The sequence below is a fragment of the Lepisma saccharinum genome, chromosome 25, assembly GCF_977018435.1.
Source record: "Lepisma saccharinum chromosome 25, izLepSacc3.1, whole genome shotgun sequence".
Lineage (NCBI taxonomy): Eukaryota > Metazoa > Arthropoda > Insecta > Zygentoma > Lepismatidae > Lepisma > Lepisma saccharinum.
The window spans coordinates 7,492,999-7,510,488 of record NC_139253.1 but is presented as its reverse complement, the minus strand read 5'-3'; the positions used below and the strand labels follow the sequence as shown (position 1 = coordinate 7,510,488).

At 39.0% G+C, this 17,490-nt stretch overlaps 1 protein-coding gene across 1 annotated transcript in view; it reads right to left on the bottom strand.

Moving 5' to 3' along the window:
• Positions 1-17,490, bottom strand: part of LOC145978592 (neprilysin-1-like) — a 48,977-nt gene that overhangs the window by 28,607 nt on the left and 2,880 nt on the right. The window contains exons 2-6 of the mRNA XM_083111300.1: positions 16,117-16,224; positions 14,924-15,084; positions 9,352-9,468; positions 3,568-3,699; positions 2,343-2,423 (exon numbers count right to left, since the gene is read on the bottom strand). Coding sequence (XP_082967426.1) covers positions 2,343-2,423; positions 3,568-3,699; positions 9,352-9,468; positions 14,924-15,084; positions 16,117-16,202 — 577 coding nt within the window. The 5' untranslated portion in view covers positions 16,203-16,224. The remainder of the gene's footprint in view (positions 1-2,342; positions 2,424-3,567; positions 3,700-9,351; positions 9,469-14,923; positions 15,085-16,116; positions 16,225-17,490) is intronic.

Here is a 17,490-nt window from a genome sequence, read left to right as displayed (position 1 = left end):
CCGCCACAGAGGTAGGCTGGTACCAATGTGTGAATTAAACTTTCTGCCTTGGGGGGGGGGGATACCCACTCAGTGAAGTATTTGTGATTTTATTTCGGAAACTATGTATTTGTAGGTGTACTCCTCCGTGGTCGTGCGGTCTAGGCGCTGTGCTTTGGGCTTCGACTGCGGAATGGCATGGGTTCGAGTCCGCCTGGGTTCTCGGTCAGTGTACAGGACCGGTGGCCACCCACCATTGGGGAGCTACGCGTGAGTAGCGTAGCCCGGTCTTAGAAATCTTCTACAACGGCTGAGGGTTCGACCTGCTGAACCCACGTCACCCCATTACAGGTTGAAGATCTCCACACCTCTAGGTAGGATTGTGGGAGGGAGACAAGCCAAAGTACTTCCAGGGCTGTAGAGCCAAGGGTTATGTTTATGTAATTTTAGATATGCAAATTCAGTAAACTAAACTGCAAATTCAGTAAACTAAACTGCAAATACAGTAAACTAAACTGCAAATTCAGTAATCTAAACTGCAAATTCAGTAAACTAAACTGCAAATTCAGTAAACTAAACTGCAAATTCAGTAATCTAAACTGCAAATTCAGTAATCTAAACTGCAAATTCAGTAATCTAAACTGCAAATTCAGTAAACTAAACTGCAAATTCAGTAATCTAAACTGCAAATTCAGTAAACTAAACTGCAAATTCAGTAATCTAAACTGCAAATTCAGTAAACTAAACTGCAAATTCAGTAATCTAAACTGCAAATTCAGTAAACTAAACTGCAAATTCAGTAAACTAAACTGTTGCCTTGTGGTTCTAAGTATCTGAGCGTTGATTCCAAATTAGGTCATTAAATGTTATGATATCATTTAAATGTAACTTAGGAACACCTTGTACAATCTAAGAAAGTCCAAACTAATACACGTAAAAGTTATCGAACTAGTAACGGCGAAAACTTGACCAAATTTCTATTGCCAAGTTCAAAGTCAACCTAAACTACCTACAAGTTTCTTGTGAACACTCTAATACATGTCAAATATCAGAATCATGGTTGATTTGGTGTTTTAGTCCACTTTATGCACAGTAAGGCTAATCGGGACTGAACCTACAGTTTAAAGTGGAATCCGAACGACTTGTGCCTCCACCGGGTATCGAACCCGGGACCCCTTGATTACAAGGCGACGACGCTACCACTGCGCCATCAGGGAGGCTCAAATATCAGAATCATATGCCAGGAGGATTTAAGTGGAAAACAGTCTCGACTCGGTGAGGCTGATCAGTTGCAGAATGGTGTTGATTTGCTTGTGCTACTTTTAGCTAATTGCGAAGATGGGGATGAGTGATGATGTGATTAAATTGATGAATGGACACTTACAAACATCCATACCCAGGCCGGGATTCGAACCCGGGACCCCTGGCGTCGTAGCGCGATGTGCTAACCACTCCGCCACGGCATCCGGCTATGCCCTTCTTTAATCCACAAGGCTGCATACTTTTCGGCAGGGAAATCTTTGATGACTGCACCATTAATAGACGAATATTTTTTTCAATTGTATGTGTTGCATAGTTCAGAAGTAGTATACTTTATTTACTTTTGTGAGTGTCTATTCATCAATTTCATCATATCATCACTCATCCCCATCTTCGCAAATTAACCAGGCACAAAAGGCGATGTAAAATGAAGCAAATCAATCAATCTTTCGAATAACTGTTCTCTTAAATCAATAAAAAAAAATATGGGGAGATATAGAGAGGGGAAGAGATGGAGGGGGAGATAGAAAGGCAGAGAGAGAGAGAAAGAGAGAGATAGAAAGCGAGGAAGCAAAACAGATAAATGAGAGAGGCATTAAGAAAAATATAAATAATGACGAAGAGGAAAAGACGAAAGAGATAATGAGAAAGATAAAAGAAGGAGGATAATAGGAAACTATGAAAATATACACATGGAGAGAGAATGAACAAGAAAGAACTAAGGGTGAGGGAAAATATCGAAAGCAAGGAATAAGAGGAAAGAGTATTGTGAGAAAAATATACACTTACAGTTGGCGAGCTGTATCTCTGCGGGTGACCTTGACTAATTCGCGCAGACAAAAGTCCGTAGATGCTACCTACTCGCCGTTGAGTGGTCGACAGCTCTTACAAAGTTAAAGGAGAATGACACCCATTGGCTAAGGCAGCCGGTAGCTCCTCCCTTTGCTACTGCGCAGCCAGTCGTGGTTAAGGTTCACCCGCAAAGATACAACTCGTTCACTCTAGGCACACTGATTAAGAGGAACATAGTGGCAACCTTTGCTAATTTGTAAAGCTTTTTCTTCACATTTCGCGACATATGAAAGATGAAACCGTTGACTCACTAGTACTTATGCAAGAACTGTAAAGCGCCTTCGTCATTGTAAAGGGCTGCCAATCGTCCGTTCCATTTCTGCTGAGGATATCTGAAAGCAAAATACTGAACTTTAGATCTCAAAATTGAAGAATTACCAATATTAAGTCAAGGAATTTGCATAAGTCAAGCCATAAACACTGCATTTGCTGAATCTCGCCCAAGGATAAAGTCAATTTTTAAAAATTAACCCAGCAGTAATTCAAAATGAAACCTAGTTTTGCACAGTGGCCGAATTGGAAATAAATAACTGCCTGTATGCTCGTATGCATAGACCGGTCCTTTAATACAATTCTTTTTTTTTCGTTATTCTTAAGTAATATATCGATTATCATTCTCTATCTTTTATCACCACAAATTGAGCAAATCGAAACGTAAGAGAGGAAAGTAAATATGTTAATGACGTAAAAAGCGTATACAAGATGTCGCCTCAAGCAATATCTGAATGTATCATCCATTGCACATGCAGTAAAATGCATATCGACTCAAAAAATAAATAATGAATTTCACAATTTCTCTTTTTAAAGATGTAGATTATTTTAAATTCATTAAACGTAATTAGTTTATACGGTGCTTAGAATAATATTATCTTTCTTAGGGGGATAAAGCAAATAATGTTTTATATATATTGTGTAAGGCACAACATATATTTAGTCAAGGTAGATAGAGATTTAGTATTTCAACGTATACGCTTGTGTCTTATGTACTGTAGAAACTAATTCACAAAAATAACAGAAAAATGTATCGAAAATAATCAAGTGATATGAACTAATGATGCAATGAAACGTATAAATGCAATAAAATCCATTATATGTTGATACAAGAATAAAAAAGCAGCACAGTGCATGGGCGTACCCAGACTTTCCAAGAAGTGCTAAACAAAGCTTTTCCAGTGAAACAAGGAATATATACTTGGGAATAGTGGCTTTAGTTTGAATAATTTCAAAAGACAGTAGTAATATTTATTTTACTATCCGAAGTAAAAGAAATGAACCAAATGAATTTCTTGCCACTCCTTTTCCAGAACAGGGCAAGTGCCCCTCCTGTCCCCGCTGGATACACTTATGTCTTGCTTCATTTTGCGTTGATGCATTAAAAATTCATCGTACCAGAAGTTTTGATCAGCAAAGAACCAAGAAAGCAACAATTACACGCACTGTGTATCAATTGATGCATTTTCCCTGCGTAAAATTTACCTGTGATGATGCGAAGATTTTGTTCTCTCAGCTGTAGCAGATTGGATCCATTGCTCCATGACCGACAAGCATATTGATAGAAGTCATGACATGGATCGGTGCTTAAATTCACAGATTCCAACGTTTTGGTTGCTGAAAAAGATCGAAAGTTAATATGGACTGAATCTGTAACATGGGAGACGCTGTAAACAGCGTGTTTGCTAAGATATCAAGGCGGGAAACATTGTTCTCATAGGCTTGCGCAGACCGTCTGATTATGGGGTGAAAGTCTTGATGAAATTTCGATCGGAGAAATGAAAACCTCATTTAATCTTACTGTTTTATTGTATTGATAAGTATAGAACAGAACAGGCCGTATATAAAGTGGGTTCGGACCCGCCAAAAACCACTGTATTAGAAGATTTCAAATTTTCGTGGCACGTTACTGATTTCCAATGTATGGGCAGTTTATTCTGTAAACACACTGAGGTAATACAACTAACGAAAAAAGTGTGTGGGTGTGTTAATAAGAAGAAATTTGCGAAAGAACGAAGTTGGATAGTTGAATGTCTCCTCTCCGTAGCTACTTGGAACTTTCGTCTGCTTGAAAAATACTTAATTTTTTAAAGAGCATAATATTGTTTAATAACGTTAATAAGAATGTAAATTCTAAGTGAGAGTATTAGAGGGGGTAACTGCCCTCTCTTGCCCCCCTCTCCCCGTGCGCGCGCCTATGATTGTTCTTAGCATCAAGAACATGGCAGTAATATTAGTTGTACTTTTAATGTACAGATGGCAGCACCTTCTACATAATGAGCGTTCCGTTCGTAAGAACATGCAAGAGAAAGCATTGTAATTGATTGTTTCGCTCTTTAGATGAAGTCTTGTGTTCGCTGAATATCGCGTTCTCACGATTCATTTAATCTCAATTTGCGATTGTTAGTAAAATTCAACTACAAAGTCCGTGAAAGATTTCAAATGATAGTGTAATTAAATGCGGTAGTTCACTTACCGACCTATTGCCTATGTTTGAAGGAGCAGGAAAAGGTTTATTATCCATTTGCCTTGACTTATCTCACCCAACAGGTTAATAGATGACGGGGCTTGCCCCAAGTTGAAATTTTCCTGGAGATGAGGCCTTGCTCGAATAGGTTTATTATCCATGTAATGAATCGCACCAAAATTGATACAATAGATGCCAGCGTAACTTCAAAACAAAAAATACTTGCAAGTTTCTCGTTCACTTCGTGTATGCTTTATTACATGTTTCTGAATTGCTTTATTACACTGATATTTGTATATCTTTCAGGGGCTTTGTGTGTGTGTGGGTGTGTGTGTGTGGGTGTGTGTGTGGGTGTGTGTATATATAATTTACATTCTGTCTCGGGAATGTATGGAGCAAGCGAATGAAAACAAGTCTCTGCGGAAGTAGTGTCTTGAGAGAGTTCGACCAATGAACACGTGGGAGGGGATGTGAGTGCTTGGAGGAGAAAATGCGGCTGCTAATTCTAGCCGATTGCAGCAGCGCGCACTACCTTGCTCCGGCCGCTCGCTTTCTCCCCTTCTATGTCGTTATATGCGGCCTTACTTCTCAGATTTAAGAGACAGTGTGTAGAATTATATCGTATTACCTATATAGCCCTTCAAACACACACAATCATATGCCAAAGTAACTGAGTAACAAGTAACTGAGTAACAAGTACAGTCACGGACATGACTAGTTTGTAACAATTCATTGGAAGTCAAAGGGATTGTTACAATCCAGAAGTAGCCATGACTGTAAAATAACTTTGCTCAAAAAGTAATTATTTTACAGTTACCGTCACGTTAAATTTTACAGTTAGAGTAGAATGTGTTATGTGTTTGTATGCAAACTTGTCCATCTAAGAATGACACCAATATACATTAAATTATAATAAATCTTAAATGTTTAAGATTAAATGGGACACAGGAGTCGATCTATAATCCAGAGGTGTTCACCATCCGGATGGTGACATCCTCACACTCCGGAATACTTTTGCGGGTGAAGGAGGGCAGGCCCTATGGTGAAGGAGGTTGATTTAAAATGAACACCTCTCAACAAGAGAGGAGAAAAATGTGACAATATTTAAAAATTCACCCGCAAATATTCATTTTATATTATATGTAGCGTACAATAAAACGTGACTGCCTCAAAATATTTTTGTATTCTATAGTCTTCTTTCCCCACTTTTATGCTTCTCTAAGTTTTTTGGCAAGCGTTTGACTGTAAGAACCCTGATGGGGCTTTCTATACCGTCCAATACGTCTTGTTCGGAGGTATCATGTTCGTTGGTTGGTTGGTTGAGTTGGTGTTTTAAGTCCACTTTATGCACAGGAAGGCTAATCGGGACTGGACCTACAGCTTAAAGTGGGATCCGAACCACTATATGTGCCTCCACCGGGTATCGAACCCCTTGATTACAAGGCGGCGACGCTACCACTGCGCCATCGGAGAGGTCCATATCATGTTCGATACCAAATACCAGACCCTCCCTTTGAACTAATGAAAGTGGCACCCGCGATTGAACCAGCATTTCCCGATGCAAAGCAGTCTGCAGCATGAAACTATTATCAGCCCTTGCTGTTTTTGAATGTTACCCGGACCCGCTTGATATCACGTTGTTCTACCAAGTTCAATGATTGATTGAGTGATTGATTTAGTTTATTTTACTTCGCGTTTTGTGCCTCTTGGCTAATTTGCGAAGATGGGGATGAGTGATGAAATGATGAAATTGATGAAGGGACGTTCACAAACAACCAAGCCCGACCGGGATTCGAACCCGGGACCCTTGGCGTCGCAGCGCGATATGCTAACCACTCGGCCACAGGGTCGGGCTTACCAAGTTCAAGGTCACATTTTTTTCGTGATAATGTTTCCGACGCTACCTGCGGCAAGCCTTCTCGCGTTTTCCTCAATGCCGTCCAGGAGGACGACATATATGGTCCCGGAATGTCTTTGTCGTACCAGTATTCGGGAAGAATGGGTTGATTTTCAGAAATAGGGTCTCCGCGGGGAACTTTGTCTGGCTGGTTCGATTCCTCCGTTTCATCCCGGTGGCGTTTTTGGGTGTTTTTGTCCGCACTTATCTGAGAGGGTGTTATGTGGTTAGTCTTGGTTGTCGATGAAAGTTGTTCTATTGTGTCCATGTCGGTATCCATGGCCGTTCGGGCCGGCTACCCGGGTGAAGGTATACGTATCACTGTTCTATTAACCCACGCGGTATTTGTTCCTATACAATATCTGTTCACTACACTATCACTTGGTAACAAAGTCACGAGAACTAGTTGAACGTGTAACCACTGCACGAGGATCTGCGTACGTACCGTCTAATAAATTTCAAAATATGAAACATTACATCAGCTTAGAATTCCTTCTAGAGCAGTGGTTTCCAACTTCTAAAGGTCCGAGGGCCAAAATTTTATCCAGCAGTTGATAGGCGGGCCGCATTTTTTTTTGGGGGGGGGGGACTAAAAATTACAAAAATTGTAAGTACTGAACTGAAAATGTAGTACTTTCGCATGACCCAAATTTCTAAAATGAGGCAATAAAACAATGGAATTACAAATCAAAATTGTATAATTACAATTTATTTCACGAAAACCCAATACTTATTGATGAATTGAGAGAAATTAAAGACACACCATACAAATAAGAATCCCTCATAGTAAGTGTTCAATGTGAAAATTGAGCCCGATCTGCTTCTTTTATTAAAGTTGTATTTGAATTTCTGTATTTGAAAGTCTCAGAAGGTGAAGCAGTGAAGAATCTGCCAGTCTGCTTCTGTAGCGGTTCTTGATGAACTTCATTGAAGAAAAAACACTTTCACACGTGTATGTGCTGCTGAACATCGATGTCATTCTTTGCCCAAAACTACGAAGGTTTGGAAAGCGTTCTTTTGAAAGGTATTTGAAAAACTCTGGCCCCTTTTCTTGCCTAGTTTGAAGGAACACATCGCCTTGCAAATCACGCAATTCAAGTTGGAGAGAAGCTATTTTAATTTTCAATCTTACGTTTTTTGGAGATATTGCTCATTTCGATATTTGCACAAACTTTAACAATCAGTCACAGTACAATCCGAGTTGGAACACTGGAAATGTCTTCGTACTTCGTGCGTAGTAAAACAGACCTCTATAGCGCCTCTCTGCAGTTTGTTTCTGAACACAAAGAGTGAAGCCTTCGCGGAAGCAGGCGAGTTCATTCCACATAGCGAAGGGATGGAATGCATGGTGTGAAGAGAAAGTTACGTCACTTTAGATTCTTCTATTTATCATTATTGACTGCAAAATCAATTCTACCTGTGTCTTTCTTCACAGAGCATCCGTTCCTTCAGTAAAAAAAGAACGTATTTTAATAAAAATAAATAAAATTAATGTATTTTGCAAACTGGCTTCGCGGGCCGCAGAAAAAGGCAACGGGGGCCGCATGCGGCCCGCGGGCCGCCAGTTGGAAACCCCTGTTCTAGAGCATTGACGTGAATTTTCGTGTAGTTTTCTTTCATTGTTGTCTAGATATTATCAACAGTTTAATACACTTATGAAATCACAAAACTATTGATAATATCTAGACAACAATGAAAGAAAACTACATGAAAATTCACGTCAATGCTCTAGAAGGAATTCTAAGCTGATGTAATGTTTCATATTTTGAAATATCCAAGAAGTTTTTCGAATGGAGAGGAAAAATTGAAAAAATTCGCCCATTTGCATGCCAAAGGTCCAGCCGAGCCTTAATACTCTTGTATAGAGAAAGTCTTAAACTTTGCGACCTCCGCTTTCAGTTTGTCTTCGTGACGTCAGGACCCTTGACGTAACTCGAGCAGTATCGCCGCTAGCCAGGTGGAGAAGGCTTTCTGCGTGATTGAATTTCCAAAAACAAATTCTGTTACAATCGTGCAGCGCCATTTTAGAACATGGTACGGCAAACAACCAAAACATTTGAGGAAACTGATTGTCTGTGCAAGGGGAAAAGTCGTGTTTTGGGACAACTGGACTATCGCATTGATATCTGTCGTGTTACCAAATGCTCACATACAGAACACTTGTAACTTACCAATGTAAACGTCAGGACGTACTCTTCAAACCATGTAAGTATTTCAGCCCTATTATTAAAACTCTTCTTTCTGTAAAACTTTGAAAGTGTCTATTTCTTTTATGCTAACCCTGTGTATAGCTAGTACAATATTAAAGCAGTATGGAACCCAGTATGAATAACAGGACTTAATATTTCATTATTTGTATTGTTGTGCAACATTAAAAGTTTCTAACAACTTGAAGTTGATATTTGTTCACATTTAAAGGCCCCGGGTTCGAATCCAGGTCTGAACATTGGTGTACTTTGTGAAAGTCCATCCATCAATTTTATTACATCATCACTCATCCTCATCGTCGTGATTAGCCAAAAGTGGCATAGAAGTGACGCCTAATAACGAATACCAAATCAAATCAATTTTGCAATTTTTAAATTATTATTTGATTGTGCTCAACGTTCTAATTTTCGCCTTAACATTGTGCATTTGAGTTGAAAATTGGAAAACTGAACACACACAATCAAATTATAATTAAAATAATGAAAATTGGCGGTAAAATGTGTGTCAAATATTCAGTAGAAAATATCAGAAAACGTTAACGTTGCACAACAATACGAATTACAAAATGTAAGGTTATTTATAGAATACCGAACCTACAGGTTCTTTCAATGGTTGAATACAGAAAGCTTTACAAGAGCAATAGTGATGCACTGGTTAGCACAACACATTTTCAAATTATAATGATATTAATTCTTACCTGACTCTTCTTTGCTGTAACAATGCGGGCCACATTGTTCGGGACCATTTTCTGTTTGTTCCGATAATGTGTGAGGAAGAAAAAATCTTCCAAAAAATCTATGGCGCGATCTATTTGCTAAAAGATAATAACATTCGAATTAGTACAATACGTTTTCCCTTTCCAGTAACAATGGAAATACATGTAGATCATACAATTGTACATCTACAAAAACAATGTAGATCTGAAAGAAATTTCATACAATTATGCAGCTACAAGAGCAATGTAGAAATGGAAGAAATTTTATACAATTATTCTCTACAAAAACAATGTACATATTGATGAAATTTCATGCAATTATACATCTGCAAAAACAGTGTAGATATGGAAGATTTCATACAATTATACATCTACAAAGCAATGTAGATTTGGAAGAAATTTCATACAATTATACACCTACAAAACAATGTAGATATGGAAGAAATTTCATACAATTATACGTCTACAAAAACAATGTAGATATGTAAGAAATTTCATAGAATTATACACCTACAAAAGCAATGTACATATGGAAGAAATTTCATACAATTATATATTTACAAAAACAATGTAGATATGGAAGAATTTCATAGTTTAATGTATATACAAATAAGAAATCTTAGGAATACAGTTTTTACGTATGTAATAGATCATTTATTATTTAGGATAAACCCTTACGGCTGTCAAGATAAAATTATGGGGTAAAATCGCAACCACATGTTGACGACTAAGGAAGAAAATTGCAAGAATACATTTAATATGCACTTCTGCCCAACTATTCATCTTCAGAGTAGTTCTTTCTTTTCGAAATATATTTGATGAACCAGAAACGTATCGATGCACTAAAGTGTGTTTTTTTGGCCTTTGTCAAATGTCAGGTTGACAGTTTGATGCATTTTTTTTAGTATAATTTCCAAAGTTAAAGCAAAAGTGCATCATATGATGCAAGTTAATATTTCTTTCTATGTTGAGTTGTATTTTAATGCATTACTTGATTCATTTTTATGCATCTTTCTCCATGATGCACTTAAACATTTGGTGTGAGCTTCATCTTTATGCATTTCTTGTTTCAGATGATGCATTTACTTTTCTGTGTGTACTAATAAATGCTCTAGATCTAGATACAAAAGGTGCTTTGTGATTGTTGTGCTCCATTTTTGCAGTGTTTGCAGCCTGCTATATTAATCACCACTATCCTTCGACGACTGGTGAAAATCTTCTTCCTCCAACTGCGACTTGCGAAATATACACAGTCTTTCTATCAGAAAATTTTGCTTTACGTTTTCCACTCATCGCTTAACACGTTGAACAGAACTTACATAGCACCCACGCATCACGCTCTCTGGGAAGAAAGTAGAAAGAGTGCATGGGAGGTAGCGGTCATAAGCAGGCGAGGAAGCGGAACTGACATTAATTTCTGCCCCACAATGTACTGATCTATACGGCGCACGCTTTTAGAAGGAACATGAGTTCGGCCAATACCCAGCCAGTGCTACTGCGCTGTTGCCAAACTAACTGCTAGCGCAAGGGAAGGACAGCAAAATTCGCGATGTGTCCATTGTTTTTGATAATGCATGCACGGTATATATGAGTACAGTGAAATAATATAGTGAATATTTCTACACAGGATTATAATATCATATCACTGTAGCATATACGAGAAACCCATACCTGAAAGAAGCTTGAAGGTATTTATTCATCACCGCTCTCGTCGTCTTCCTCGGTCTCCATGTCACTCATTTCCGAGTCACTCTCCTGGAGGTTAATGATTAGATTTTGAACCCTTGGTGCCTGTACTACTGGTGCTAGGTTTTGAGAGTGACATTATTTAAAATAAAAAGAACAGACCGAACACCACTATTGCACGAAAGGGTTGTATTTCACAAACTGCTCTTTGTGGCGCACGAGTGAACGATAAGCGAATAATTTTACACCGGCCTTGCTACGAAAACGCTGAACTCAAACTGACCCAGACTTTCAATGTTCGAGAACGCCCAGAACAATGAAGGGTCATTGTTTATATCGAGGCGAATTTAACACCCACAGTTTTCCCTAGACACAACAACTCAGCTGCGTCGACACGGTGGCAACGAAAAAAAACAGGCTGAAGGAAATGAAAGGTGTTGTTTGTTTCCCTTGTTTCTTCAAGGAACGATAACTCCGGCTGTAGGCGACGGAAATTCATAGGACTTGGCCAGTCAGGTTCAAAATGTCTTTCTCCATCTTATGATGAACCTTAAAGTGACGTGTTTTATAAAAACTTCTTGCGCGCAAGAAAAATACAGAACACGGCTTTTAACTTCCGCGCCGCAGTCTCCTAACTGTACAACGTTGCACTCCTGCCATTGGTTGATCGCCACGCACACCCTCTGCGTGGCCCCACCCGATATCGCTTCTAAAAGCGTGCGTCGTATAGACACTGATAAACATGACTACAACCAAGAAAATGTAATTTTCACATACGGGACAATTGACGTCCCGGAAAAGATTCTCACGGGACACGTGACATATTGCTTAAATAAGGGACTGTCCCTTAAACTCCGGAACAACTGATAACCCTGATTCTTGCCATTTTCTCGTATCTAAAGCTGTAAAAGCTTATCTACTGTTATTGCAATATAAAATCTTCCTTCCTATGTCTGCCACTGTAAAGATAAGGCTCACGGGCGAATTTGCAGATAAAGGATGGGTAGATTGAATTTTTCAGAAAAAAAATGTTAGAGTAAATTTCGCATTTTACATTCTCCTCTCCTTTTTCATTCTCAACTTACTCCTTCTTGTACTTCATCATCATTTTTTATATTCAACTTCTTTCCTTTCTTCTCAATCATGTTCTGTCTTTTTCTTTTTTAGTTTTCTTTCTATTCTTATTCTTGTGCCTATTCTGCTTTGTTACCTCGTACGTTAAACCGTATCACCTTATTTCCTATCACCTTATCATATTCTCACATACTCAGGTGCAACCTAACTTGACAGTGACGTCGTAGCAGCATTGCAAACTTACAGCGTTCATACTTTCACTGTCTGCACTCGTAAAAAAGAAAAACAAGGGAATGAAATTCAATAGATTAAGATACAAGGGAAGGAATTTCAAAGTGTCACAATGCCAGGATTCTTGCAGAATATAATAACGTATAATAAATAACCATTAAAATGTGCACCATACATAAGCATAATACACTGTACGAAACTGATTTGGATTTAGATAATGAATACGGGATGGCAACGCGCCTTCAAACGGCAAGCTCGCGAGACTTGAGCACAAAAATATAGTTCCTTACTTGAAGCACGTTGCAGCGTATTGTATTGTTGCTTCGTTCGAGAAAAGACTTTGTGACGTGGTTCGTCGACATTCTACACAAACTGCAACTAAATAGCGTAATTGTCATGGATAATCCGTATAATTCTGTTCGCAATGATACTGTACCAAACAATGCTTTGAGAAAAAATTACATCAAGAGTGGCATTCGTGAGAGACTCGTAAAAACAATGTTTACTTTATGTCAGTACTTCGTTTACTACATGTTTTCAAAACATTAAAACTCCGTTACTTTCTCAGTCCAAATAATATTTTTAACTTTGTAATTTGTTTGTCTTTTCGTGTTCGTATTTCGTTAGCGTCAAGCATTCACATTTCTCCGCATGAAGATCAGCTGCACGCAAGAACGTTCCGCTTCTCCTGTGTGCTTTCTCTGCGGACTCGGAGAAGCAAATGTGACGTAGAACATTTTTCATGCTGGGCGCGGAGTGATACATCAAGTTGCAGTGCGGTCCCAGCTGACGTCACTGTCAAGATAGGTTGCACCAAGGTATAGTAGTTTTATTTTTAAAGGATTTTTTTTATTTATAAATGTTACCAGTTTCTGCTATAATATGATAATGCTCCTTTGTTTTTATTTTAATTAATATAAACTTCAATGTGCATAGCTATTATAATACGTTATTACTTGTGACAATAAAGATCTACAATTAAGGGTCTTTTCCCAAGTATTACGTGACGGGAAAAAAGCGCTGACGTGTCCACACTATAAAAATCAACCAATCAAAAATATCTACAAGGTGAGTTTATAATGTAAAAGAGTTATGCTGGGTACAACTGGTCATATAAACAGATTAGGTTGAGGTGGAACCATATTTGTGTGTCTCAAGCGGGCGTCCGCCATATTGTTGGATTCAGCTCAAAACGTTTAAATAAGTATAGGCTGAAGCGATATATTAAATCAGGCTAGAATTTCGCGAGAAGTGCAGTGTTGAAAGTCTACTTATCTTTAACCAGTTAAAAGTAATCTGCTCAATATGTTGTCTATGTCTCTGTATGCACAGGATATGATGAAAGCTATATCTTTGTGACGTATTTAAACACTTCTCCTCTGTGAATCAAGATTTCATCTTCTATTTCTGTGTATTACTAAATCCACAGACTATACATCAAGGTTGACTACTACGCACTGATAATTTTGCACACTACTGTATTGATTGTTGTGTATTCAAACACACGTAGATAACACTCAAGGTGTAGAGATTACAACATTGAAAAGGGTCAAATAAGAAGGCATTATTGTTCCTCGATTTGTGCAAGCGCACAAAACCCAAGTCCTCTGCGCAAATAGTGATTCGAGAGTGCTCGACCAATGAACGCGTGAGAGGATAAAACGTGGGTGCCGTTTGCAGCAGTGCGCACTGCTTTACTCGGCCCACTCACTAGAGTATTGCATGGAGCCACTTTCGCTCACTCGTCTGAGTCCCCCATGCGCGAGCGTTTGCAATGGAATATCATTTCAATGTGACAATAATCGTTATGGAAAATATCCGTCCTGGCAGTTTCAGCCCACAATCATCGTTTCATATATCACTGTATTGGTAAGATAGACTAAACTACATTTTAACATGGAGATACTGACTATGTTTACTTAAGTTTCAATTTCATAGCTTCTTTAACTTCACGATCCATATATGAGGGCCCACTACCAGAGACAAACTACAGTTATAAGTGTACTGCTGGGCTTCGAGCGTATACCGCTTGTTTCGCCTGTTCCAGCGTTATTCGCTCGAGCAAAGAAGCTCTCGATTCCGTACGCTATCTTCGGGTTCGATACCCTGTGGAGGCACAAGTGGTTCGGATTCCACTTTAAACTGTAGGTCCAGTCCCGATTAGCCTTACTGTGCTAAAGTGGACTTAAAACAGCAACTCAAAGCCAAAGCCGTACGCTATCTAGCGTTGTCCGTACGAACTATTTGGCACTCGAACGAAATCCTCTCTCTCCCTGCAACACTCTACCACTCACTTTCTCCCCTTCTCACACGTTATGCGGGGCCCTGCTTCACAGATTTCAGATATCAGTATACTGGCAACACTGCCACCAGGCCGCAGTGTTAGGAGGACAAGTAGAAAGAAGGGAGAAGTTGGGGATAGAAGCTTTTTTTACCTTTTTTAGCTTTGTGTGCATACATTGATGTTACCGCTCATCAACTTCCTAAATACATGATAAGAGTTAGGGCACACCTTTGCGGATTATAACTGATAACGATAAGGATATAAGTAGTTGTTACTCACTCTTTTCATCAGAGGCTTCCACGATGTAAAGTATGAGAAAGATAAAGAGGAGGAAGATAAGAACTGATACCAGAATTATCAAGATCTTCTCTATCTTTGTTCTTCGATGAAAGCAGCAGTACTGTTCTCGCAACACACTGCTTCCGCTGAAGGAGCCGCTTCTGTAAAGATACGATATTTAATGCCAACTTGAAATGCTGTGTAAGGATGTCATATTTCAGGAGATGAAAATTGCGATTTTAAAATTTGGGAGGAACTCCTAAATACTTGGTATATACAGCTTAAGCTGTACAGTCACGGACATTTCTGTGTTGTCGCAATCTCATTGAAAGTAAATTGAATCGTTACAATCCAGTAATGTCAATGACTGTACAACAAGGGTGGTGTAAGAATCTGCTTTTCCAGCTGCCCTCTCATTCCTTTGCCTTTCCCTTTCGCTTCCAAGAAAGCAAGAACGAAAAGTAGAAGTGAAAGACGAAGAGAAAGAGAGAATTAGGAGAGAGAAAGAGACAGCTTCTCTCTCTCAATCTCTCTATCTGCCTCTCTCTCTGCTTGTCTTCTTTTCCCTCTCTTGTCTGTGTCTTTGTGTGTGTGTTTTGATTGAATGATTTAGTGTATTTTCCTTCCCAAGTTTGCCACTTTTGGCTAATCGCGACGATGATGCTAAGTGATGATATAATGAAATTGATGAAGGTCACTCACAATGAATTTCCATGCCAACGCCGGGATTCGAACTCGTGACTCCTGGCGTCGTAGCGCGCTGTGCTAACCACTTCGTTGCGGTGGCTGGCTGATTGTGTGTGTGATAGAGACAGAGAGAGAGAGAGGGGGGGGGAGGGGTTTCGAGGAAGGAAGAAAGAATCAGGTATACTACGGGACAATTAGACACGGGTAAAACAGTGGAAGCGAAATATCGGACAAAACCAGGGCTGACTCGGTAGCTCTGTTGGTAGAGCAATGGCAAGTTATGCCAGAGACCCGGGTTCGACTCCTGATCGAGCCGGTAATAACTTCCACAACTACACCCAAAAGATATAACTGAAATTGCATATTGGCCCCTTGCCTTCGCATATGTAAATCCCGGCCTGTACATAGTCCAGGCGGGGTTCGAACCTGGAAACTTTACTGGCAAGTCAATCAGTCAATGCTATTTTAATAGGAAATGTAGAGAAACTTGATACAAGAATACTTACTGGTCTGTGGTAGTACTTCCAGTTATTGTACTGACATTATCTATGCGATGCATTAGATCACGTCCGCTTCCCACTGCCATAGACATTGTCGCAGAGAATTTTAGTCGCCTGCAAAAGATAAATAACATTTTGTAACTGAGAAATAGTTATCGTATAATCACAGAAACATTTATTAAATGCTGAATGCAACAACTGCCAGCATAATTAGTAAGACTGGGATGGCCATGCGTTATAATATTTTCTGTGGGAAACCCAGCTCAGTTAGATGTTCGTACGTTTCATAACAAAAGGAACTAACTAACTAACTAACTCTCTAGCCTTCTTAAAGCCGAAGGTTCATGACTGCAGCAACACAGATCTTCCATCTGTCTCTATCCTGAGCAAGATCTATATACTCTTTTCCATCCCTACCGATTTCCTTTAGGTCCATCTCAACTTTGTCCCTCCATATTCATCTTGGCCCTCCTACAGGTCTCTTACCATCCCAACAAGAATCCTGTAAACTCCTCTTTCCTCTCCCATTCGTGCCACATGGCCTGCCCACCTAAGTCTTCTTAATTCTAATAATATCTGGACATGAATACAAATTATGTAACCTTCTCCACTCACCTGTCTCCTCATCCCTTTTAGGTCCAAATATTTTCCTGAGGATCTTATTTTCAAATACTCTCAATTTATGTTCCTCTTTCAATGTAAGGGACCAAGTTTCACACCCATATAATACTACAGGCAAAATTACTGTTTTGTATATTTTAACTTTTAGTTTCTTAGATATTAAACTAGAAGACAAAAGTTTATGAATAGGAAAGTAACATGCATTTCCTGAATTAAGCCTACTTTTTATTTCCTCTTTAATATAATTTACATTTGTTAATATTACTAACCAAACAAAATATTTTTGCGGGAAATTTTTTTTTGAATTTTTGTCGTTTTTGCAGGATATTCAATTTTTTAGGGTATTTCATGTCATTTTAGGTAATTATTACATTTTATTTTGTTTCAATTTTTTTCACGAGAGAAGGGGCATTTGTTAGTGTTGTTATGATTTTCTCAAGAAACAACCACCGGACCCTGTGGCGGAGTGGTTAGCACATAGCGCTACGACGTCAGGGGTCCCGTGTTCGATCCCCGGCCTAGGCAAGGATGTTTGTTTGTGTCCCTTCATCAATTGCATCATATTATCAGTCATCCCCAACTTCGCAAATTAGAATAAAAGTGGCACAAAAGCGAAGTAAAATAAAGCAAATCAATCAATCTTAAGAAGCAACCCATGTGTTTCTTACCTGGACTTTGGTTCTAGGAAAGAAGTAGCCAAGAAAATGATTCTGGTTTTGAACAAACATGAAGGGTTTAGTACGCCATGTTCCATTACTG